This window comes from Pelophylax lessonae, assembly GCF_965119305.1.
Source record: "Pelophylax lessonae genome assembly, chromosome: 4".
Taxonomy (NCBI): domain Eukaryota; kingdom Metazoa; phylum Chordata; class Amphibia; order Anura; family Ranidae; genus Pelophylax; species Pelophylax lessonae.
This window is the reverse complement of record NC_138771.1, coordinates 623,190,567-623,216,223: the sequence shown is the minus strand read 5'-3', so window position 1 is coordinate 623,216,223 and position 25,657 is coordinate 623,190,567. Positions and strand designations below refer to the sequence as shown.

Sequence of the window (25,657 nt, the reverse complement as noted above, 5' to 3'; positions counted from 1 at the left end):
AGGATCAATGTTCAGGTGAGTTGCTGATTGGCTGGCTTTGTCTCACATGTCCCTCTGACAGAGACCACATGGCCAGCACTTGGGTATTCGGCCAAGCAGCAGTGGTGGGAACCCAGGATGCTCGTTTCTGCAGAAACTTTTTTTTTTTTTTACCCTCTATTAGCTTAAAGTGGAACTAAACCCATCAATTTAACAGTTTCAAAAAACAGTTACATTCTCGGCATGTCGGGAGTTCTAACTGTTACATTTGCTTGTGATCTTAAAAAAAAAACCTTCAAACCATCAAACAGCTGGTGTCATAACTGATCACATGTGCAGCACCATGGCAGTTGCAGATCAAACAGAGGCCAAGATGGCAGCTTCCATTGCTGAAAAGGATAGGAGAGTTTAGTTCCGCTGTAATAGATGAGATTTTGAAGGACACATGGGGCCTCATGTATAGATCTACTGTAGATTCATTTTCTAGAGCAACCAGTCCACAACCAGTCAATTTAAGGGGAAATTACAGGTTTATAAGGAACGTGCTTCCTGCTCCAAGAATGGTCACCGTATTAACCTGTAATGAGAACACAAACAAACAATTAAAAATGCATTCAAACTAATCAAATGCAAATAATATGTTAAAAGCCTACCTGCAATTAGAACCCCTGTTGTATTGTTGTTTGTTCCCCTGTAAGTAGGTATGAGTAGGTTGCCTGATTACCATTGTCATTATGACAAAAAGTGATGGGAAATCTGATATTTTCAGTTGTCACCAGAAAAGGAAGTGTGGGGGGAAACCTTTTGCAGCCAAATTGTCTTAACACATACTTTAGATTTGCTACATGCTTCTATTAACATAGCATAACTTAAAAAATAAAATTGCTAGTTACCTTTTTAGGTGCTTTTTACTTTATGCCTAAAAATCCTCACTTGCTTTCCCTGCTTTGTAATGTTTAGGAGGGGGCTTTGAAGTATATGTGAATCCCCACCTTGTAAAACAACCCATTTTAGTTTACAACAGAAATGAAAAGCAAAACATTTGTGTATAGATATAAATTAGAAAGTATAAATACCTTTTTTATTTATTTTTTTCTTATAAGTGATCACATAATCTTTTTTCTCAGCTACATAAGGGGCTTAGAGAGGTGGTGGTGGAGAAACAGCAGAACACTGATCTTCCCAGCAAATGGTTGTGCAGGAGAGCATGTCAGCTCAAGGAAAACAGGCAGGCTGCTCTCACAGCACACCCAGAAAACTGACCACGCTGAGATGGATGTGCTCAGCAATATGAAATGTTGAGTTAACATATTCTTTTAAATAAATAACCCTGTCTATCAGGGGTGTTTTATGTATTCAGGCCTCTGTGCAGTATCATAAATTGGGCCCTAAGCCTAGGGAAAAAGAAAACGTGGCATGTATAGAGCACCACAGTAAAAAACAGGTTTGATTTACATCGCTCGAAATACTTAGCATGGCTTAAAGGGGTGTTGTTAAACAGAGTCTGAATGTGGTAGTGTTGAAAAGGGAATGTACAGTGCTGTACAGACCCCCAGTAGAGGCCACCTCCTTAGTACAAACCTCCTCCTCAGTACAGACCAACTACCCAGTACAGACCCCCCAGTACAGACCACCTCCTCAGTACAGATCACCACTACAGACCATCTCTTCAGTACAGACCCCCAGTAAAGACCACTTTCTCAGTACAGGCCCCAAGTACAGGCCCCAAGTACAGACCACCTCCTCAGTACAGACTACCCAGGACAGACCACCTCCTTAGTACAGACCCCCTAGTACAGACCACCTCTTCAGTACAGGCCCCCAGTACAGACCACTTCCTCAGTACGTACAGACCACCTCCTCAGAACAGACCCAAAGTACAGACCACTTCCTCAGTACAGACCGCCAGTACAGACCCCAAGTACAGACCACCTCCTCAGTACAGACCCCCAGCACAGACCACTTCCTCAGTACAGACCCCCAGTACCGACCCCAAGTACAGACCACCTCCTCAGTACAGACCCCCAGCACAGACCACTTCCTCAGTACAGACCCCCAGTACCGACCCCAAGTACAGACCACCTCCTCAGTACAGACCCCCAGCACAGACCACTTCCTCAGTACAGACCCCCAGTACCGACCTCAAGTACAGACCACCTCCTCAGTACAGACTACCCAGTACAGACCACCGCCTTAGTACAGACCCCCCCAGTACAGACCACCTCCTCAGTAAAGACCCCCAGTACAGACCACTTACTCAGTACAGACCACTTCCTCAGTACAGACCCCAAGTAAAGACCACCTCCTCAGTACAGACCCCCAGTACAGACCACCTCCTCAGTACAGACCCCCAGTACAGAACACCTCCTTAGTACAGACCACCTCTTCAGTACAGACCCCCAGTACAGACCACCTCCTCAGTACAGAACACCAGTATAGACCACAAGTAAAGGCCACCTCCTCAGTACATACCCCGAGTACAGACCACCTCCTCAGTACAGACCCCCAGTACAGACCACCTCCTCAGTACAGACCCTCAGTGCAGACCACCGGTAAAGACCCCGCATTACAGACCCCCCCAGTATAGACTACCTCCTTAGTACCGACCCCCAGTACAGAACACCTCATCAGTACAGACCCCCAGCACAGACCACCTCCTCAGTACAGTCCCCTTCCCTCCTTAGAACAGATCTCCCCCAGCCCACCCTCTCAGTATAGACCCGCTTCCTCAGTACAGACCCCTTTGATCGGCACAGACCCCCAATTATAGACTCTTCTTCCTTAGTACAGACCCCCTCCCTCACTATAGATCCCCTCTATATATAGAACCCCCTCCCAGCCCACCCTCTTAGTATAGACACCCCTCCCATGGCATCTTTTCCTTAATATAAAGCCCCCCACCCCCCTGAAAATAGACCCCTTTCCTTAGAAAAGCCCTTCCCTTGGGTCAGACTCCCTTCTTAGTATCGAATCTCTCCCTCAGCACAGACCCTTCTTCATCAATACAGCCCAATGTAGGCACGTGCAGTTAGCTCACCTGCCATCAGGTGGCTCTGTGCCAGAATAGTGTCTAGTTACAATAGACAGTGTCATCAGGTGTTAGTTTCTCTTTAGGTAGAGCCCTCTGCAGTTATGTCATGGGTGAGGCAGCACCTATATATAAGCCAGGCTGGGAGGAGCCCTAGACCGGATTGGGCCTGGGAGCCAAGTCCCCCACATCTATGCAGATGTAGTCAGCACAGCCAAGGCCCTGCTCAGGGCAGAAGTCCTAGGAGAGGATTGCAGAGTTCAGTAGGACCAGCTGCATCAATCCTGCCTCTGGAACGACTAAAAGACAGTCCTGAGCTGGATGCCTAGAGCCTAATGGGCAAGTTAGAGCCCTCTGGGTGATTACTAATAAGTCTGGGAGCGGGGGAGTAACTGTAAGGAGCATACCCAGCTGGGTAGAGCTATGGAGTGGAATTTGAAAGGAGAGACTGTTAGAGGGAGATGGCTGCTCCAAGTGCTGCATATGCTTTCACATGTGACTGCTGCAAACTACCCACTAAATGGGATTGACTATGTAATATCAAGTGTATGTCGATGTGATGTGACTGTTGTGCCATTTCCTGAGTACCAACAGTAAACTGCAGCAACCCTATTCATGCATGGACATTCCTTCTTTAGGATATAAAGGTCAATGGCAGGGAATGCTGTGTGGAGGCCTCAGATATTGAGTGGGCACAATATGGCGGATGGTTAGGCCTCATCAGGTGGGATAGTGTTCTAGCAAAAGGACAGGAGCAGGGCAGGGACTTGTGTTTGGTGCCATTACTAGCCAATTGCAAAGCCCCCTCCTACATCCCTCCTTCATTATAGGCCCACCTTTCCTTAGTATAGGCCCCCTCCCAGCCCTCCTCCTCATTATAGACCCTCCTCCTCAATACAGGGCACCTCCCTCACTATAGACTGCCTCTTAGTCATAGGTGTGCGCAGCCTATTAAATTAGGGTGTGCACCCCAAAGCTCAAACACATGTGTTTGTGTGTGTCTACATATATATGACCCCAGCACATTTATCTCCCTGCCGGCACATTGAAAGGCAAGTGCCTAAAGACTTCTCTTATGGCAGATCCAGTAAGAGAGAGATTTTTGCCATCTTCCTGCCAGCACAAAAAGTGATAATGTTAATGTACATGGGGTGATTAGGGTGTGCCCAGGCACACCTGGCACACCCTGTGCGCACGCCTATGCTCTTAGTATAGATCCCTTCTCCCTATAGGCCCCCCCTCTCAGCATGGGCCCCCCTTCCTTAATACAGACCCCATCCCTACATACTGACCCCATTCCTCCATACAGATCCCCCCAGTATAGACCCCAGGGGCGTAACTACAGGGGTTGCAGGGGTTGCAACTGCAACCGGGCCCCATGCTCCAGGGGGCCCGTGCAGCTCCACTGTATACCTCGATAGGAGGGGCGGCGGGGGCAGCATGTAGAGAAATCACTCTCCTCCTTTTTCCTCCTGTAGCTGCAGGAGGAAAATGGAGGAGATTGATTCCTCTGTATGCTGCCCCCGCCACTCCTCCTATCCAGTTCACCTGTGTTCTGCTGTCTCTGGGCCCATGTGTGCTCCCCTGGTCCCCCCCCTCACTGGGCCAACTGCAGAACTTGTAAAAGGGTCCCACTGCGGGACCGTAATAAAGGGCCCCGCAACGAGAGTGAAGGGCTCCAGGATCAGTGGGAGGAGCCCAAGGCTTGAAGGGAAGGGCCCCGGCCAGGTTTCCGGGGGGCCCTGCATGGTTTCTTGCACCGGGGCCCTGAAGGTTCTTGTTACGCCTCTGATAGACCCTCTTGGTAAAAAGAAAAATTGCAGCCTGTGTCTTACTGTACTTCATTCAGACTGTACTGTACAGCCTGTATACAGTACAGTAGGACACAGGTTGCTGGTGGTGTTGCACTGCATACCGTTGCTACCCCTGACCTCCTTGATAGTATATAGTGCAACCATGAATGATACAGCCACAGCCCTTGGGAGTAGGTTCTATACCTCTGGTGAAATGATGGGGCTCAGGGAGGGACACATTATTGGCTTACGTTTAATTACTCTATGTGTGCAATGTGTATCAGGGTGCAGTTGCCCCCCCTTCCTTCGGGGGGCCATGTACTCCGCACACACTGCACACATAGATGATACGCCATCTCTGTACTGCATTCGCAGTTCTTCATTATCATCTGTAAACTAGATTTTAACACTGTCTGTCCTTACAAAGGGTTTCAAATTTAGAAACCGACCTCCTGCATTGTATTTTATTAGGAATAGCTCATTCATGGTGAGGACGGTCCAGAAATTGTTAGGATCAGCCATGACACCTTCTCCTTGGAAATATCTAAGGTAAGAAATATTTTTGTTCTATTTTTTTTGTAGTGTGTTGGATACTTGAGAATCCTTCTGCGTGTTTTGGTTAATACCACTACATCACTACAGGACAGAGTAGGTTGAACCACAGCGTCCACTGGTCATGCTCCCTCTGATTCAGAAGCCCCACTCAACCAGCGAGGGCTCCAGTAGTGTGGGGAAATGATGAGGGTGACTGTTCCCCTGTCATCAGGATAGGCTATGTGCAGACCTTGTCATTTCCCCTGATAATGCAAAGTAACCATGTCTCTTTAATCTGATTGGTTGAAATGGGTCAACACAGACAGTTTTGTATGGCTTGGTGATAAATGAGGTAGGGTGTTGCTCACATTTGTATTCTTTCTTTTCATCTTCTATCATGTCCTCATAGTCGTCATCCTTGTTCCTACAGGTTCCGCAGATGAGACCAAATAGACCGTTGAGCAGCTGGACGGCGCCCAGGAGGACCTCAATGGAACTCGCTCCAATCAAGATAGAGAAAAAGATGACGTTGAACCCCACCACATTGGGAGGTGCCACACACATGTCCCATAATTCTGGGTGGAAGATGTAGTTTTCATTGCTGGAAAGAAAAAAGAGAATTGGATTGTTATGTTATTTCCCAAATTTAGATAGCACCAACATGTTAAGGAACTGACAGAGTACATATCGAAACAGGAATACTCAGAGGGAGCTCTCGTAACTTAAACTAATACAGAGGGTGAGATACTTAAGAATGGAACGCACTCTGACCTAACATACCGTATATACTCGAGTATAAGCCAAGTTTTTCAGCACATTTTTTGTGTGCTGAAAACGTCCCCCTCGGCTTATACTCGAGTCAAAAAAAAAAAAAAAAAGTTCCCGGCCGCTCCGACGTGTTTAAGATTTAAAAATGACGCCGCCTGGCGTATACATGTCACCGCGCATGCACCGCCACCGCTCGGGGCAGGCCGGAAATAGCCAAACGTATACCAGCTGTCCCGAGCGGCGGCGGCGCGTGCGCAATGACGTGTCGGGGCCGGGCGGCGCCATTTTTAAAACGAAGGCGCCTCTGGAACAGGTAAGTGAGACAGCCGCACTAGTATGCCCGCAACCTCTTGTACCATGCTTGCCACACTGAATTCTCCTGTACCATGCCTGCCACCCTGCATTCTCCTGTACCATGCTTGCCACCCTGCATTCTCCTGTACCATGCTTGCCACCCTGCATTCTCCTGTACATGCCAGCCACACTGCATTCTCCTGTACCATGCTTGCCACCCTGCATTCTCCTGTACCATGCCAGCCACACTGCATTCTCCTGTACCATGCCAGCCACCCTGCATTCTCCTGTACCATGCCAGCCACCCTGCATTCTCTTGTACCATGCCTGCCACACTGAATTCTCCTGTACCATGCCTGCCACCCTGAATTCTCCTGTACATGCCAGCCACACTGCATTCTCCTGTACCATGCTTGCCACCCTGAATTCTCCTGTACCATGCTTGCCACCCTGAATTCTCCTGTACCATGCCTGCCACACTGAATTCTCCTGTACCATGCCTGCCACCCTGCATTCTCCTGTACCATGCTTGCCACCCTGCATTCTCCTGTACCATGCTTGCCACCCTGCATTCTCCTGTACATGCCAGCCACACTGCATTCTCCTGTACCATGCTTGCCACCCTGCATTCTCCTGTACCATGCCAGCCACACTGCATTCTCCTGTACCATGCCAGCCACCCTGCATTCTCCTGTACCATGCCAGCCACCCTGCATTCTCTTGTACCATGCCTGCCACACTGAATTCTCCTGTACCATGCCTGCCACCCTGAATTCTCCTGTACATGCCAGCCACACTGCATTCTCCTGTACCATGCTTGCCACCCTGCATTCTCCTGTACCATGCCAGCCACACTGCATTCTCATGTACCATGCCAGCCACCCTGCATTCTCCTGTACCATGCCAGCCACCCTGCATTCTCCTGTACCATGCCTGCCACACTGAATTCTCCTGTACCATGCCTGCCACCCTGAATTCTCCTGTACATGCCAGCCACACTGCATTCTCCTGTACCATGCTTGCCACCCTGCATTCTCCTGTACCATGCCAGCCACACTGCATTCTCATGTACCATGCCAGCCACCCTGCATTCTCCTGTACCATGCCAGCCACCCTGCATTCTCCTGTACCATGCCTGCCACACTGAATTCTCCTGTACCATGCCTGCCACCCTGAATTCTCCTGTACATGCCAGCCACACTGCATTCTCCTGTACCATGCTTGCCACCCTGCATTCTCCTGTACCATGCCAGCCACACTGCATTCTCATGTACCATGCCAGCCACCCTGCATTCTCCTGTACCATGCCCGCCACCCTGCATTCTCACCCTAGGCTTATACTCGAGTCAATCCTTTTTCCCATCTTTTTGTGGTAAAAGTAGGGGCCTCGGCTTATACTCGGGTCAGCTTATACTCGAGTATATACGGTATCCCACTAATACCATTATCTCAGACATGATAGGGAATTGGATTGGTGAAGTGCTGGATCCCTGACATTGGAGGAAGTCCTAATTTGGTGTGGGACCTTTCCGTAGTCAGCTATCTGGTGTGCAGGGAACTTTCTTGGGTCTTGTAAATATTTAGGAAATAGACACCAAGCTATTTTATAGCTCAGATATAATTTGTTATTATTTAAAAAAAAAAAAAATGTGTTTCAGGGGTTGGGAGAGGCCACCTTTATCAAGTCTTAATGGGTTAGTTTTTCCAAACAAACCACCTATGTAGGTAAGGGGCACCTGTAGATAAAAACAAACTGTGCAACTTTGAGTAAGTTGGATGACTTTTCCATAGGTGTAGGACATTTACCCACCTCCCGAAGCCTGGCCAAAAAACTTCCAGTGATGGCGTTCCCCCATTCTGCCTTGTTGCTTGCAGTCCTATACAGTCCTATTTTACTTAGACTTACACTTAGAGCACACACAGTCAGGCACACAGCATTTTCTTCATTCTTCCAGAGGCTCAGAAAACAGTCTAGGGGTTCGTTTTGGGGCTTTATTGGAAACAACAAACTTGAATAGGGAGAGAGAGCAGGGGATACCCCGAAACTGTAGAACTGTATAACTTGAGGACTCCTCAATTTCTGGCTACACTGCACAGAACTGCTGCCTGTACTGTACAAACTGCTGACTATACTGCACAATCTACTGAATGTCCCACAGGATCTCTTATGCTGTTGGTGACCAGTACTCCTTGTAGAGTTAAAAGCTACACACTTTTCTCCAGCACTGAAGGTCAACTATTCACTCAACCACTGTATCATTGGTTGCCTCCTGCTGATATTCACCAGGATCCTCCTAGTGTGGTAGATGTAGACTCACACCACCATAGTACAGCTGGACTCTGTCCTACCATCTTCCTCCTGGCTCTCTCTAGTGAGCTTCTCCAGACTTAACTTAATCCCTGGACTTGCGTTTAGGTCCCCAGCTAAGCCTAGCTGGGACCTTGATGTCTTCACAAAGGCTTCTCATGCACTCCTGTTTCAAGGGGTATAGCCCCTGCACAGGGGTCTCCCTTCTACAGGACTGGGACCAGGAACACTGCACCCTGCTGCCCAGGCCTCTGACTATTTATGGGCTCTCTCTCCACCTTCTGGGCGCACCACCCCAGGGATGAGCTAGAATCCCATAAATATTCAGGCTGCTTGCTCTGCCCTTCCTCTCATTAAACTTCTAGAATCCTCTAGAAGACAGGGGGAAGCAACAGAACAGCAGCACGTGAAACACTGAGCAGCCCTAGATAATCAACCCTGATTACAGAGGAGCTAGCTACATTTTCCTAGCAGCCTACAATACAATAGGAGGGTGCTACACTAGGACATCAAGATCCAGAAGGAAGATAAGTTAAAGATGGAAGTGCCAGTGTTTGATAGAAGCGTTTGCACCCTGCCGCTGGAGGGGATCGATTGGCAGGTTTGCCTGCTAAATTGTGTTAATATCTGGCACATATCAGTACATTATGGCACTAGGCTACTTGCACAAAGTCAATGATGGAAACCATGAAAAAATTTAAAAAGCAAGTGAGTGATTTGTCTCTTCACCGTCGTAACTGAAATGTACAATTTTGGGTGAACTGACCTTTCAAAAAGCCAAAATGATATGGGACTTACGTCTGTTCAATCAGTGGGTCCTCAAATGGGCGACCCCAGATGAGGGTGGTATTGGTGGTGGGTATTGGGGAGCCAGTAGTATTTGTCTCCTCAGGCTCATAATACTGACAGACCGGTCCACGCTGTAATGCCACAGCAGACATCGTAAGGCAGAATAATGATCCACAGAGTACCAAAGCTGCGCCTAGGATGGACAGAAACATCTGGAAAGACAATAGACAAAGGGTTTGAGGGTTACCATGAGCAAATGTAAAATTGTTAAAACAGTCCTGCAATCTAAAGAAGCCAAGAAAGAGAAGGCAACTGGCAAGGCTGCCCCAACATTCAGCTTCCTGCTCACCCCAGCAAACAGTTCCTTAGTTCCTTTACCATTTCAACTCTTCTTTTCCTATTCTGTTTCAAATTACCTCTACAAGAAAGTCTCACCCCTATCCTTCCAGTACCTGGCCATCTTTGCCTACAACAGCTCACTCTCATGATCCTTCTTGGTCACATTTGCTCTATGCACCAAATTAGGCCCCAACCGATCTTGCAAACAGATCAACATCAGAGGTCTCCTAAGCCATGCTTTTGAGCAAGTGTAGCATAAAAACCCAGGACAATGGCAATCATTCTGAAAACAAGATACAGTAGATGCAACTTTTGATGAAATCTCCCCCGTTCAGATATCCAGGGATTTTTTTCTTAGGTGCAGGAACCCCCCCCCCCCCCCCCCTTTCTAAATCACCTCTTTTCTCTGCCACTACCCAACTCCAAGCACCATTTCTTAGTTTCAACCCCTACCCACCTCCCAGTACTGCCCCTTTTAGAGAATACGGAACCAAGTATCATCTTGTGGTGCTAAGTAATTTGTATGGAATTTGGTAATACCAAAAAAAAAGTAGTAAAATAGAACCCTTGCAACCAGTAACAATAGAGCCCTCGCCAGCAACAATAGAGCCCCCGCCAGCAACAATAGAACCCCCGTCAGCAACAATGGATCACCCGCAACAAAATTCCCCCAAGAAACAATAGACTCCCAGCAAATCTCTCATCATTTCCCCACATTAGCCATAGCCAGCATCAATAGACTCTCTGGCAGCCTGCAACAATAGACCCCTCCCTCAACTGTAAATCTCTCCCAGCAACAACTGACCCCCAGCAATATATTACCCATCCCCAGCAACAATCGGTCCCCCACCAGCAACAATAGACCTCCTCAGCAACAATAGGCTTCTAGTGCTTGTTTGTCCAGAACTGCGTTCCCACTGAAAAAGGCCCTACAGATATCCCTTAATATACCATGTCCATCAGCTGATCCAGTATTTACCTCTTTTGACCCTGTTACTACAGAGGAGGCTGGCATGGACCTACAGTTCCGGAAATGCAATGATGTCAACACAAGGCACAGCATGCCGGCTTGGTGATTTTATCTTTCATGAGCATTTGTTTTATCTGAATGTAAGTACAATTTATATCGAATAAAGACACTAAAGGTTTTATTGCACTATGGAGAGGCATGTCTCTGCTTTCTTTATATGAATATCTTCTGTTGGAGTTCTAGTATGCTTGCTCATTGGTGATATCCTAGGTGTTGAGAGAGCGGTCTGGGAAGTCCATTGGTGGCTTTGAGTGACTATATATGCTTTATATGACTTTTCTTGTAAAAGGAGGGTCATGGCAATCTGGTAAGTAGACACTCCTACTACACTTTGGTTGATGGTGGAAGTTGGGGACACCTTTGGAGTGAAGTTCATAAAGGAACACTTTATCGCAATTAAATTGGACTTTTTATGGACTATGTTTCACCTTATTATAAATTATAAGTGCACTGTATGATTTGCTAATTTATAACTTTATAGTTATCTCTCACTTTGAGTTTATTTACACTATATATACAGTGCCTTGTGAAAGTATTCGGCCCCCTTGAATTTTGCGACCTTTTGCCACATTTCAGGCTTCAAACATAAAGATATAAAACTGTAATTTTTTGTGAAGAATCAACAACAAATGGGACACAATCTTGAAGTGGAACGAAATTTATTGGATATTTCAAACTTTTTTAACAAATAAAAAACTGAAAAATTGTGCATGCAAAATTATTCAGCCTACTTAAGTTAATACTTTGTAGCGCCACCTTTTGCTGCGATTACAGCTGTAAGTCGCTTGGGGTATGTCTCTATCAGTTTTGCACATCGAGAGACTGAAATTTTTGCCCATTCCTCCTTGCAAAACAGCTCGAGCTCAGTGAGGTTAGATGGAGAGCGTTTGTGAACAGCAGTTTTCAGTTCTTTCCACAGATTCTCGATTGGATTCAGGTCTGGACTTTGACTTGGCCATTCTAACACCTGGATATGTTTATTTGTGAACCATTCCATTGTAGATTTTGCTTTATGTTTTGGATCATTGTCTTGTTGGAAGACAAATTTCCGTCTCAGGTCTTTTGCAGACTCCATCAGGTTTTCTTCCAGAATGGTCCTGTATTTGGCTCCATCCATCCTCCCATCAATTTTAACCATCTTCCCTGTCCCTGCTGAAGAAAAGCAGGCCCAAACCATGATGCTGCCACCACCATGTTTGACAGTGGGGATGGTGTGTTCAGGGTGATGAGCTGTGTTGCTTTTACGCCAAACATAACATTTTGCATTGTTGCCAAAAATGTTGATTTTGGTTTCATCTGACCAGAGCACCTTCTTCCACATGTTTGGTGTCTCCCAGGTGGCTTGTGGCAAACTTTAAACAACACTTTTTATGGATATCTTTAAGAAATGGCTTTCTTCTTGCCACTCTTCCATAAAGCTCAGATTTGTGCAGTATACAACTGATTGTTGTCCTATGGACAGAGTCTCCCACCTCAGCTGTAGATCTCTGCAGTTCATCCAGAGTGATCATGGGCCTCTTGGCTGTATCTCTGATCAGTCTTCTCCTTGTATGAGCTGAAAGTTTAGAGGGACGGCCAGGTCTTCGTAGATTTGCAGTGGTCGGATACTCCTTCCATTTCAATATTATCGCTTGCACAGTGCTCCTTGGGATGTTTAAAGCTTGGGAAATCTTTTTGTATCCAAATCCGGCTTTAAACTTCTCCACAACAGTATCTCGGACCTGCCTGGTGTGTTCCTTTTTCTTCATTTAAACGGACCTCTGAGACTATCACAGTGCAGGTACATTTATACGGAGACTTGATTACACACAGGTGGATTCTATTTATCATCATTAGTCATTTAGGTCAACATTGGATCATTCAGAGATCCTCACTGAACTTCTGGAGAGAGTTTGCTGCACTGAAAGTAAAGGGGCTGAATAATTTTGCACGCCCAATTTTTCAGTTTTTTATTTGTTAAAAAAGTTTGAAATATCCAATAAATTTCGTTCCACATCATGATTGTGCCCATTTGTTGTTTATTCTTCACAAAAAATTACAGTTTTATATCTTTATGTTTGAAGCCTGAAATGTGGCAAAAGGTCGCAAAGTTCAAGGGGGCCGAATACTATTGCAAGGCACTGTATATGCTTTATATGACTTCTCTTTTAAAGAGGGTCATGGCAATCTGGTAAGTAGACACTCCTACTACACTTTGGGTGATGGTGGAAGTTGGGGACACCTTTGGAGTGACGTTCATAAAGGAACACTTTATCGCAATTAAATTGGACTTTTTATGGACTATATTTCACCTTATTATGAATTATAAGTGCACTGTATGATTTGCTAATTTATTACTTTATAGTTACTCTCACTTTGAGTTTATTTACACAATATATACTTACTGTGTTATTTATCATTGTCCCTATATTTATTTTTTATATTTATCGCAGCACTTTTATTATTTTATTAGTACCCAGTAAGACCCGGTTCACCCTGCCACGACTTGCCAGGCAACTTGGTCGCCTGACAAATCGTGCTTCATTCTGTGCAATGGAACCGTTCTAATCAGAGTGACTCAAGTCGTTCCGACTTAGAAAAAAGTTCCTGCACTACTTCGGGTCGACATCGGAGTGGCAGTGGCATGCATTGACTTCTATTATAGAAGTCGTTTGCAAGCCGCGATGAAGTTGTGCTGCACGGGGCGCCTCAAAGTCGGGGAGACTTTGAGTCGCCCCAGTGTGAACCGGCTCTAAAGCCTGATACTGGAGTGATGCTGTTTATAAGGAAGGTGCAGTACACAAGAATTGAGTCATGTTCTATTTAAAATGGCCATAGATGGTTCAAATCTCGGCCGATTCAGCAGGGATTAGCCAAGATTTAAATCATGTATGGGCAAGCTGAATGTACCTAAGTTGTTTGATTGATCTGTTTGGGTACAACCAACCTGTCGGATTTTTCTATTGCTGTAGCAGAAATTACTGTTGGGGAGTTTTACTAAAACTGGTGCACTTAGAATCTGGTGCAGCTGTGCATGGTAGCTAATCAGCTTCTAACTTCAGCTTGTTCAATTAAGGTTGGACAATAAGGCTCCTTTCACACACTCCGTCCGTTGGACGGAGTCCGTTTTTCTTAGCGGGGGATCGAACCGCCGATCCCCCGCTGAGCAGCAGGATGACAGCTGTGTCTCCGTGCTGTGTGCGGAGACACAGCTGTCAGTTCCCCATGCATCTCTATGGGGGAAATCGGATGGGAACGGACCGTCGGTCCGTTCTCATCCGATGCCATCCGATCCGATCCGCTGGACGGATGAAAAATAGGGTTTCCATCCGTCCAGATTTGACGGATCGGATCGGGTCGGATGTCAGCGGACATGCCTCCGCTGACATCCGATGCCCCATAGGAATGCATGGGGGGGACCGTTCAGATCCGCCAAAAAAACGGACAGGCGGATCTGAACGGTCCGCCTGTGTGAAAGGGGCCTAAAACCTGGAAACTGATTGATTCCTTTGCAGAGGTGCACCAGATATTTGCACGCTCCATCCAGTTTTAGTAAATCTTCCTCCCTGTTCTCCTGGCGGGGACACCTCCCCCGCCACTCCACCGGTAGAACACAATGGCTCCATGGAAAGGATTCCCCCATTAACACTGTTGATGGGAATCGAGAGAAAATCGCTCTATCTATGGCTGGCCTTAAAGGAGTCTTGCTTCCTTGAAAGTGTATACCTAGATATTTAAATAAACTGTAAAAAGATAATGACAGATAAGGCAGTCTTTCAATGAAATGTTGTCCCCCTACGTACTAATATTTTTTTGTTGTTTTTTTTTAAAAAAAAACCTGCTTGCGCCCCCTCCTCCAAAAAAATCCCCAATAACAAAGAGGTGATTTTAGAATTTTTTTTTTTTTTTCTTTAAACTGATTCTTACCCCACAACGGTTTCCACAACATCCTTTCCCACCAGATACCAAAATTTGAATGGCTGGAAGCAGGACCTGTAAATGAGAAACGTGATTGAGCAAAGTCAAAACCAAATATTGTACAGTAGATGAACATAGCTATCAACCCTAACTGGACGACATTTTGGTTTGCTAAAGCTCCATGTACAATACATCACTGCCATGATTACTTCTTTTAACCACTTTACCACTAGAGGATTTTGCTGTCTTACGTCTGGGCCACTTTTTGCGATTCGGCGCTGTGCGACTTTAACTGACAATTGCGCGGTCGTGCGACGCCGTACCCAAACTAAATTTATGTCTTTTTTTTCCCTTTGTTTACTAACAAAGGGAAAGATTTCTGTCATTTTTGGTGTTTTTTTTTTAACGCGTAATGGCGGCGATCTGCGATTTTTATTGCGGGACTGCGAAATTGCGGCGGACAGATTGGACCCTTGACTGACATTTTTTACACTTTTGGGGGTACCAGTGACATTACTGCAGTAATCAGTGCTATACATATGCACTGTTACTGTAAAAATGATACTGGCAGGGAAGGGGTTAATTTTATTGGAGAGGGAGGGGTTAATGTATGCCTGGTGCTTACTGACGTGTGTGGGGGGAGGTGACTGTGTGACACAAGGACAGATCCAGGGTTCAGCTATGCTGAACCCTGCAATCTGACCCTGACTGTCACTTAGGAGATCCGCCCGCTTGTGTTTACACAAGCAGGCGGATCTCCACACTAGATCCCCGACGATCGGGGAAGAGCAGCGGCAATCGCTGGTGCTCCTCCCCTGGCCCGACTCCCGCTGTGACTGAATACAGTGGAAGCGAGCCTCCGGCGGCGCGCACGCGCCGCCGAGAAAGGGGAGTGTCTGACAACGTAGTACTACGTCGTCAGACGATAACGAGCCACTTTGCCGCAGTAATATTACTGCAGGTAGACGTAAAGTGGTTAAAGAATACTGTATTTTTCTTTTTTTGCACATTTTGACATCTCGGTGGTGCTGATCTCCCCAACCATTTTATCCCAGAGGAACCTTTAAAAAAACATTCAGACGCTAACAATAAAGGACTGAGAAAAAGTAACTAAATTACAAATCTCAATCACCCAGCGCTTCTACACTCTAAATATACAGTGTGTACACCAATGAAATAAATAATTATATAAACAGCTGCTGCCTAAAAACATATAACATAAAAAACAGGATGCATATCAACTTAACATACAATTTAAGATTAATATCCACAAGCAGCCCTAGAAAGTGATCTCTAATGAAGTCACTAATAAATTCCAGTCCAATAAATGTCCATGGGATATTAAACCAGTAAAGCCCCCATAGGATGCAAGGAGGGAATAGTCACCATAGTTGCCAACATTTAAAAAAAATTTCCAGGGACACTTTGCAGCAAAGCTATCAATTACCACACCCACTTCCCTGAAGCTCCGCCCACTCTGCATAATTAATCTCCCCTACTTATCAGATTATAGGGTCTACTCAATATAGAGAGAATTACAGGAAATTAAAAAGGGAATTTCAAACTTAAGGCCACAGTAGTAGAGTTGGAATAATTCTCCCATTCAGCTGCACTACTTCTGCGTAACATTTATGGGCAGCCTGATTACCAGGCGCTTCCAGGGACAATATAAATTACCTGGGACAGGCTCCTATTTGCAGGGACTGTCCCAGGAAAAAAGGGACAGTTGGCAAGTATGAGTCACCAGTGCTGGAGCCGAACGAAACTCTTAATCCCTTCACCTCACCAAGTGAACTTTTCCCAAGGGAAACGCACTTACCAGATCCTATCAAGAGACAAGCCCATACGATCAAATCTCCCGGCTCATCCGTACCGTTATCGGCAGTATATCCACTTCCGGACGCTAAAGAGCGGGACGGAGGCCCGGTAGGCTCCTTGATGCATCTGCAGTTGCTTTATATTATTCTTATCCACGCTGTTTTTAACTGTTCATTGTTGTAAGTGCATATGTGGAGGGGGGGCGGAATACTAATAAACTTGTATTGTTTTTGGCTATACTGCTCTATGTGCCCTTTCGTTTTCTTCCCATGCACTCAGGGGCTGACTGGCAACGTTCAGCCCAGGGGCAAATACAAACCGTAGGCCCATAGTGCAGCGACTCGGCCCCCCTTCCCACTCTCTCTTTTTCCGGCTTCCTCCTGACCCCCATTCCAGGCTGAAGCTCCGTTCCAGGTACTCTCTACTCACCGGCCGAATCTGGTTTCCCGACCTGGCCAGCAGGGGAAGTTGGGGGGAGCCAAGACAGCTCGGTCGGGGCTGGCAGGAGGAGGAGAGTCTCCAGTGGGGAATGGAACCGGCCTCTGCCCGGACACAGCTTACACCATCCATGCTGGGGGGAGGGGGCTGCGCTCTGTCCTTGTCTTTATCATGCACGCAGTAGGTCAGCAGTGGGGACTTTTTACTTCTCTTTACCAGGAATCCTTTAGGCATGTCTGTGGCAGAAGCAGTGCAGCCTTTTTATGAGGCATCAGAGTGGCCCGGAGGGCAATTGCACCCCTGCCCCCTGGCCCCTCCCCTGCATGCACTACGCTTGAGAGAGATATGCAGCGGGGAACAGGGTTGCAAGTTTTTTTGCAAGTGGATATACTAACGATAACGGTCCGGATGAGCCGGGAGATTTGATCGTATGGGCTTGTCTCCTGATAGGATCTGGTAAGTGCGTTTCCCTTGGGAAAGGTTCACTTTGGTGAGGTGAAGGGAGTAAGAGTTTCGTTCGTCTCCAGCACTGGTGACTATTCCCTCCTTGCATCCTATGGTGGCTTTACTGGATTAATATCCCATGGACATTTATTGGACTGGAATTTATTAGTGACTTCAATAGAGATCACTTTCTAGCGCTGCTTGTGGATATTAATCTTAAATTGTATGTTAAGTTGATATGCATCCTGTTTTTTATTACATTCAGACGCTCTCTCATTGTAATACCAATTTAGAGCTGCCCTCTGCTGAGGGCTTTCGTTTTACTCAAATAGCTCATTTTGTTGAGGACTATACGCCCCACCTCAGACCCGCCCTCTTTGATGGCCTATGAGAAATGGTGTACTCAGGATCAGGGCTCCAGAGGCGGTATATCCATGGCATATATATCCTTGCTGGACTCTCCTCCAAAACACCCTTACATGCTGGCCTGGGAGAGGGACCTTGTCTGTGAACTTGAGCCAGAGGATTGGTATGCCAGTCTCCAGGTTTCCTACAAGGAGATTTTTAATGTGTCTCTGATAGAGGCGAGCAATCAAGTTCTCACTAGTTGGTATTTGGTCCCTGCTCGCCTGGCCAGAATGTACTCAACGGCATCGGCGGAGTGCTCCAGGGGATGCTCCCTGCGTGGCACGATGCTCAACATTTGGTGTAATGCCCCAGGATCCGTAGTTATTGGAATACGGTTTTCTGTATACTTTGCAAATTGACTGGTGCCCCAATTACTCAGCAGGTCCATATTGCCCTGCTCAATGACACCCTCCCGGTATTACCACGTCCTATGCGGCAGTTGATTTACTTTGTACTTTTGGCAGCCAAAATCACTATTGCAGGATCCTGGAAGTCATCTTCTGTTTCTATCAGCCGTTTGAAGCATAAGGTTTCTTGGATTATGGTTCATGAATGGGTCACAAATGTGACAAACAAGCCTTGTTCAAGCAAACTTGGGAACCATGGGCAGACTGTATAAAGGTTCCCTTAACCTCCTAGCAAGGGTACTTGCTAGTCACTAGTTCAGACTGTGATCCCCAGGTCTCTTGGGTTACCCTCTACCTTCTCTGCTTCGTTTCTTTTCCCTCTCTCTTTTGAGCTCCTTCTGTGGCACTTTCATATCCTTCTCTCAGTTCTCTTCTCCCCTTTATGGTTCTCTCTTTTCTTTCTCTCTCTGTTTTTTTGGATCTATGGTTACAAGGTTGTATTATTAGCCTTCCTTGCAATTGCTGTATCTATTAACAGGAGACCTTGGTTAGCTTGTAGTGAGAACTTCTCCTTTGGTCTCGGTTTGTATTCGGAATTGTTATTGCCATTATTTGTGGCTGTTCATATGTTACATTTTCAAATTGCGTAAAACTCTAATAAAATCTTTTGAATGTAAAATAATGTTCAGGTCTTGGGGAACCCTTTGTAAAATTAATCAAACGTTATTGGGAAAAATTTTCCTAAACATTGCTGGTCAGTGGGAAGAATCTTACCCTTATATTGCTCTTTCATACAGCTAAAAAAGGTCCCGGATGTTATGCTGTTGGCATTGCTGAATGGTGTTGGCCCCAGAACTGTTCAGAAACCATAAAATCGGATGTTAAGACAACCAGCCACAGTTCAAGGAACCAACAGCAACCTCAAATGCAGTGGTCTTCAAACTGCAACTCGGGAGCCAAATCATCCCTTTGCTTGCTTTTATTTGGCCATTGGGACACTATTTAACTCACTGACACCAATGAAGGTGCACAGTTTTTTCCAATGACACATAAAATTGGGCTCAGTGACACCAATGATAGGGAACCATTCCTTCCAATTACACCAAAGATGGGGCACAATTCCTCCCAATGACACAAACAATGGGGCACAATTCCTCCCAATGACACAAACAATGGGGCACAATTCCTCCCAATGACACAAACAATGGGGCACAATTCCCATCAATGACACCAACGATGGAGCACAGTTCCTCCCAATGACATCAACAATGGGGCCCAATGACACCATGGTTTTGGCACAACTCCTACCAAAGACACCAATGATAGAGCACAATTCCTCCCAATGACACAAACGATGGGCACGATTCCTTTCGCTGACACCAATGATGGGACACTATTCCTCCCACTGACACCAATAATGGGGCACCATTCCTCCCACTGACACCAATGATGGGACACTATTCCTCCCACTGACACCAATGATGGGACACTATTCCTCCCACTGACACCGAAGATGGGACACTATTCTTTCCACTGACACCAATGATGGGACACTATTCCTCCCACTGACACCAATGATGGGGCACCATTCCTCCCACTGACTCCAATGATGGGACACTATTCCTCCCACTGACACCGAAGATGGGACACTATTCTTTCCACTGACACCAATGATGGGGCACCATTCCTCCCACTGACACCAATGATGGGACACTATTCCTCCCACTGACACCAATAATGGGGCACCATTCCTCCCACTGACACCATTGATGGGACACTATTCCTCCCACTGACACCAATGATGGGACACTATTCCTCCCACTGACACCGAAGATGGGACACTATTCTTTCCACTGACACTTCTTCTCCTTCAATGCGCATGTGCTTAGAGAGCACATGACTGGTAGGAGGAGAGAGCAGAATGAAAAACTTATCAGTCTTCTGCTGCTCCTTCATTGTCTTTTGACACCAAAGATGGGGCATTGATTACTCCAACTGATGCTGAAAATTTTTCTTGTATGACACCAGAACAAACAATTTTCATTTAATCAGTAGAGTTTTCATCTGAAGAAAAAATCCGAAAACCAAGACTGCGCATGTTTGGAAAGGAAAGAATATATTACAATACAATACAACACATTGCATCACTTCCGAAGTTGTATTCTGTCCTGCAAGAATTTTCGTAAATTTAGTAACCTCTGCATTTTTGATATGAGACTAGCATGCAAAAAAAAAAAAAAAAATATGAGAATGGCTGCTCTAGAAGCTGGAAATCATTGTAGCAGACACTGCTACTTTATATTACTAACATTATATAGAATGATATGATTTTAGGCAAGCAAAAAAGCAAGTAAAAAGGTAAGCAGCAATTTTTTTTTTTTTTTTTTTTAACCACTTGATTACCGGGTACTTTCACCCCCTTCCTGCCCAGGCCAATTTTCAGCTTTCAGCGTTGTCACATGTTGAATGACAATTGGGCGGTCATGCAACACTGCACCCAAAATAACTTTTTATAATTTTGTTACCACAACTTAAACTTTCTTTTGGTGGTGTTTAATCACCACTGGGTTTGTTCATTTTTACTAAGTAAATGAAAAAAGACTGAAAATTTTTTGGGGAAAAAAACAAATTTTTCTTTGTCTCTCTCATGAACTTTTGCAAATAAATATTTACTCTATTAATTTAGGTCAAAGTGTATTCTGCTAGATTTCTTTGGTGAAAATAATCCAAATCAGCGTATATTATTTAGTTTGTGTGAAAGTTATAGAGTCTACAAAGTATGGTGTATATTTGAAAATTGATTAATACTGATGTACTGACGGCCCATCTTATTTTTTGAGCCCCGAAAATGTCAGGACATTTCAAATATCCCCCAAATGACCCCTTTTTTGGAAAATAGACAGTCCAAAGTATTTAGTAAGTTTTTTGGAGTTGTAATTTTTTGTCACAATTTTTTGTAAAATGAATTTACGTATTTTCACCAGTGCAGTAAAGCTTTATTATATAATGGGTGTGGTGGTAATAAGGGACACTGACTGGTGACAGTATAAAAAAAAAATTGGTTATTTTTTTTATTACATTTTTTTCTTATTTTTACGATTTTCCTTTTTTTTTTTTTATGACCAGAGCAATAACATGTTACCATAGTAACACTGTACTACTCTGGGGGAAGTGATAAGTATTTTTTTGTTTTTACACAATATGATTGCTTATAGCAGAGCATTACATTGCTATAAGCAAGCATTTTACTGATTCATTCAGTTAGTTTTGATTAGCTGTGATTGGCCAGAGCTAGTCACATGGTACAGATGGGCTGTGATTGGCCCTGTCTATACCATGTGATCACACTGACCAATCACATCTAGCAACACATTTGTATCCTATGGATGGCATGAAAGCAAGTCATCCATTGTTTACAACTACCATGTGACCTGCTATGATTGGTTACAGCAGTCACAGGGTACCTGCAGTGATCCTGTACACTGATCAGGCTGTGGCTGTGTCTGGTTGATCAGCCGTGTCTTCCAATCAGCTATGTCTTCCGTTCCTCCACCACAAACTTGCTCATCCATGTCTTTATGGACCTTGCTTTGTTCACTGGTCCAAATTATTTGGGAGATTATGGTGTGGGGTTGTATTTCAGGGGTTGGGCTTGGCCCCTTGGTTCCAGTGAAGGGAACTCTTAAGGCATCAGCATACCAAGACATTTTGGACAATATCATACTCCCAAATTTGCAGGAACAGTTTGGGGGTGGCCCCTTCCTGTTCCAACATGACTGTGCACCAGTGCACAAAGCAAGGTCCATAAAGACATGGATGACTGAATTTGGGGTGGAGGAACTTGACTGGCCTGTACAGAGTCCTGACCTTAACCCCATAGAACACCTTTGGGATAAATTAGAGTGGAGACTGTGAGCCAACTTCTCATCTAACATCAGTACCTGACCTCTCAAATGCGCTTCAGGAAAAATGGTCAAACATTCCCATAGACACACTCCTAAATCTTGTGAACCTCCTTCCCAGAAAAGGATGGGCCAACTCAATATTGAACCCTAAGACTAAGACTGGGATGCCATTAAAGTTCATGTACATGGAAAGGCAGGGGTCCCAATCATTTTGGTACTATAGCAGTGGCGGCTGGTGCTCAAAATTTTTTTTGGGTGGGGGAGGGGGGGGGGGGCGCAAACAGAAAAATGTAATAGGCATTGCTTTGCGGCAAAAAACGCTGTAAAAAATTGCGTGACTTTGAGGTTGAAAAAGTGTGAAAGGGGCCTTCAGTAATTAAGGTATAGTGTGCCCCCTTTGAATGCAGAGAGACCAGCGTGCCCCCTTTGAATGCAGAGAGACCAGCGTGCCCCCTATTAATGCACAGTGACCAGCGTGCCCCCTTTCAATGCACAGTGACCAGAGTGCCCCCTTTCAATGCAGTGACCAGTGTACATGCCCCCTTCAATGCAGTGACCAGTGTACATGCCCCCTTCATTGCAGTGACCAGCATACATGCCCCCTTCAATGCAGAGATCAGCATACATGCCCCCAATGCAGAGACCAGCATACATGCCCCCTTCAATGCAGAGATCAGTGTACATGCCCCCAATGCAGTGACCAGTGTACATGCCCCCAATGCAATGACCAGCGTACATGCCCCCAATGCAGTGACCAACGTGCCTGCCCCCTTCAATGCAGTGACCAGCATACATGCCCCCAATGCAGTGACCAGTGTGCGTGCGTGCCCCCAATGTAGGGACCAGTATACATGCCCCCAATGCAGTGACCAGTATACATGCCCCCAATGCAGTGACCAGTATACATGTCCCCAATGCAGAGATCAGCGTGTGTGCCTCCAATGTACTGACCAGCATACATGCCCCCAATGCAGAGATCAGCGTGTGTGCCTCCAATGCAGTGACCAGTATACATTCCCCCAATGCAAAGATCAGCGTGCGTGCCTCCAATGCAGTGACCAGCATACATGTCCCCAATGCAGAGATAAACGTGCGTGCCTCCAATGCAGTGACCAGTATACATGTTCCCAATGCAGAGATCAGCGTGCGTGCCTCCAATGCAGTGACCAGTATAAATGCCCCCAATGCAGTGACCAGTATACATGCCCCCAATGCAGTGACCAGTATACATGCCCCCAATGCAGAGATCAGCCTGCCTGCCTCCAATGTAGTGACCAGTATACATGTCCCCAATGCATAGATCAGCGTGTGTGCCTCCAATGCAGTGACCAGTATACATGCCCCCAATACAGTGACCAGTATAGATGCCCCCAATACAGTGACCAGTATAGATGCCCCCAATGCAGTGACCAGTATACATGCCCCCAATGCAGTGACCAGTATACATGCCCCAAATGCAGTGACCATTATACATGTCCCCAATGCCGAGATCAGCATGCGTGCCCCCTTACTTACCTGGAGCAGCAGCGGCGGCGATCGGCTCCTCCTCAGTCCCCTGAACGGCTTCTTCTGCTCGGTCCCGGCGCGTCTCCTCCATTCCATCCAGTCCCGCCTCCTCCTCGGCCAATGGCATGGGGTTTGCCTTGCGGCCAATCAGGAAGCACGTATCGTACGCGCTTCCTGATTGGCCAGGAGGAGGATCGGTGTGACAATAGCGAATTTTCATTCGCTATTGTCACACAATGGGTGGGCTCGGGAAGCACTGCTCTGCGCCCCGGGACCACCCTTTCCATCGCCCTATTAGAGCCTCTGGCTCTAATCAGGTGATGAAATCAGGTGTTGAAAAAAAAAATCCCCATTGAACTCCATGCCCCTGCATGCAGATTAGGGGGCCGGACGCATGGATGGGGGGGAGGCGCCCCTGCGCCCCTAACGAGCCGGCCGCCACTTTACTATAGTGTATGTGTGAAAAATGAAAGGGATCCTCAAACTACGGCCCTCCAGCTGTTGCGGAACTACATATCCCATGAGGCATTGTAAAACTGACATTCACAGACATGACTAGGCATGATGGGAAGTGTAGTTCTTGAACAATTGGAGGGCCATAGTTTGAAGACCCCTGCAGTCCGGAGGGACACCTGTTAACCTGTTCCAAATAGATGGCCTACCCATGACTTTATTATTTATTTATTTTTTTTAAAGCACATTTTACCTAAGCAGCTCCTTGACCAATTTTTCAGATTTAGCAAAAGTTTGCCGGTAGCAAATGTTAATATTGAAACAAAATCAACCATTCCCCCCTCATCAAGTTAGAGGTATAGCATATTTCGGAACAAATATTTTTTTTTTCCATTTTAAATAGTATTTAGTATTAGTAAATTGAAGGGATTCATCTTACCATAATGCCGCCTCCTACAATCCCCAAATACATGTTGACTTCTGTTGTCAGCTTAGTCCCGGGCTCTGTAGACGGCTCTGTGCTCCATCCAGGAAAAAAGAGAATGGCATTACATGCGATGCAGATGATAGAGAGGGGGATAAGGGTGCACCCAATGCATTTGGCACACTTGCCCGTGCACATGGTGAGAGTTAGTGAGCACTGATGGAGATGTCAGTGTGTTGGAACAGGTGCAGATAGAATGGGCTTGTCCCTTTTATGTCCCTGGCCACCCTTATAAATTGCAGTCACGAGATGAGGCCTCGCAGATTGCAGTCACGGGATGGGAGCATGGAGTTTGAACTGACTCTCTGCAAGATAGAGAATGAGATTCTCCGAGATATAGGTGCTGATACCATGTCACCTGATGGAATTATATAATGCTTAGGATGACAGCAGAGACGTAATTCCTTTTCATGGATATTTGTGTCAAAGTAAAGGGAACTTGAACAGAAGAAATATGAAGGCTGTCAATGGCCACCGCCTATCCTCAATGACTCGTTCCCTGGACATCACAATTATCCAGGAGCTTCATGTTACTAACTTGAAACAAATATGAAGGCCAGAAAAAGGCATGAGATTTGGATATGTACAAAAAATAACCGCGCTAAACACACTATAAAAATATCAAACAATACTGAACCTGTGCAAAAACAGTGAAAAAATACTCAATGTAATAAAGCTGCAGCTGTAGTGGGAATACACCAAACAACAAATATAAAGAATAAAGCTGCGCTACCTTGAATTATATATAATCAAACATACAGTATGCATGAAAGTGAATGAATAAATTAAACAGTGAATAATTAGATGCAAATAGCAATAACACAACGTCCATATGAAATTAACATAATGTTCATGATATTTCAAAAATCATCAAAAAGGAAAGAAAGGTAAAGATAACGTCCAATTTAGATGTGCAGGGTGCAGAAAATGGAAATCATCCACCGCAATAATGTGACTTCCTCTTCAATCCGTGACAAGTGCTAAGGCCACGCTATGCGCTTACCAGAAGGCAGATGCAATAAAGCCCTTCAATGCATATAAATGGTGTGGCTCCTGTCTGCTCCAATCGGCAACACACTGACCCCTTTGACTGGT

General features: G+C 45.7%; 1 protein-coding gene across 1 annotated transcript in view; it reads right to left on the bottom strand.

The window, feature by feature from the left end:
* Positions 1–502: 502 nt before the first annotated feature.
* The window catches only part of LOC309554691 (uncharacterized protein), a gene marked incomplete at its 3' end in the record, with an annotated part of 139,282 nt that continues 114,127 nt past the window's right edge, over positions 503–25,657 (bottom strand). Inside the window, exons 5-9 of the mRNA XM_082256398.1 lie at positions 24,518–24,718; positions 14,769–14,834; positions 9,503–9,705; positions 5,659–5,935; positions 503–556 (exon numbers count right to left, since the gene is read on the bottom strand). Of these exons, the coding sequence (XP_082112524.1) occupies positions 503–556; positions 5,659–5,935; positions 9,503–9,705; positions 14,769–14,834; positions 24,518–24,718 (801 nt within the window). The remainder of the gene's footprint in view (positions 557–5,658; positions 5,936–9,502; positions 9,706–14,768; positions 14,835–24,517; positions 24,719–25,657) is intronic.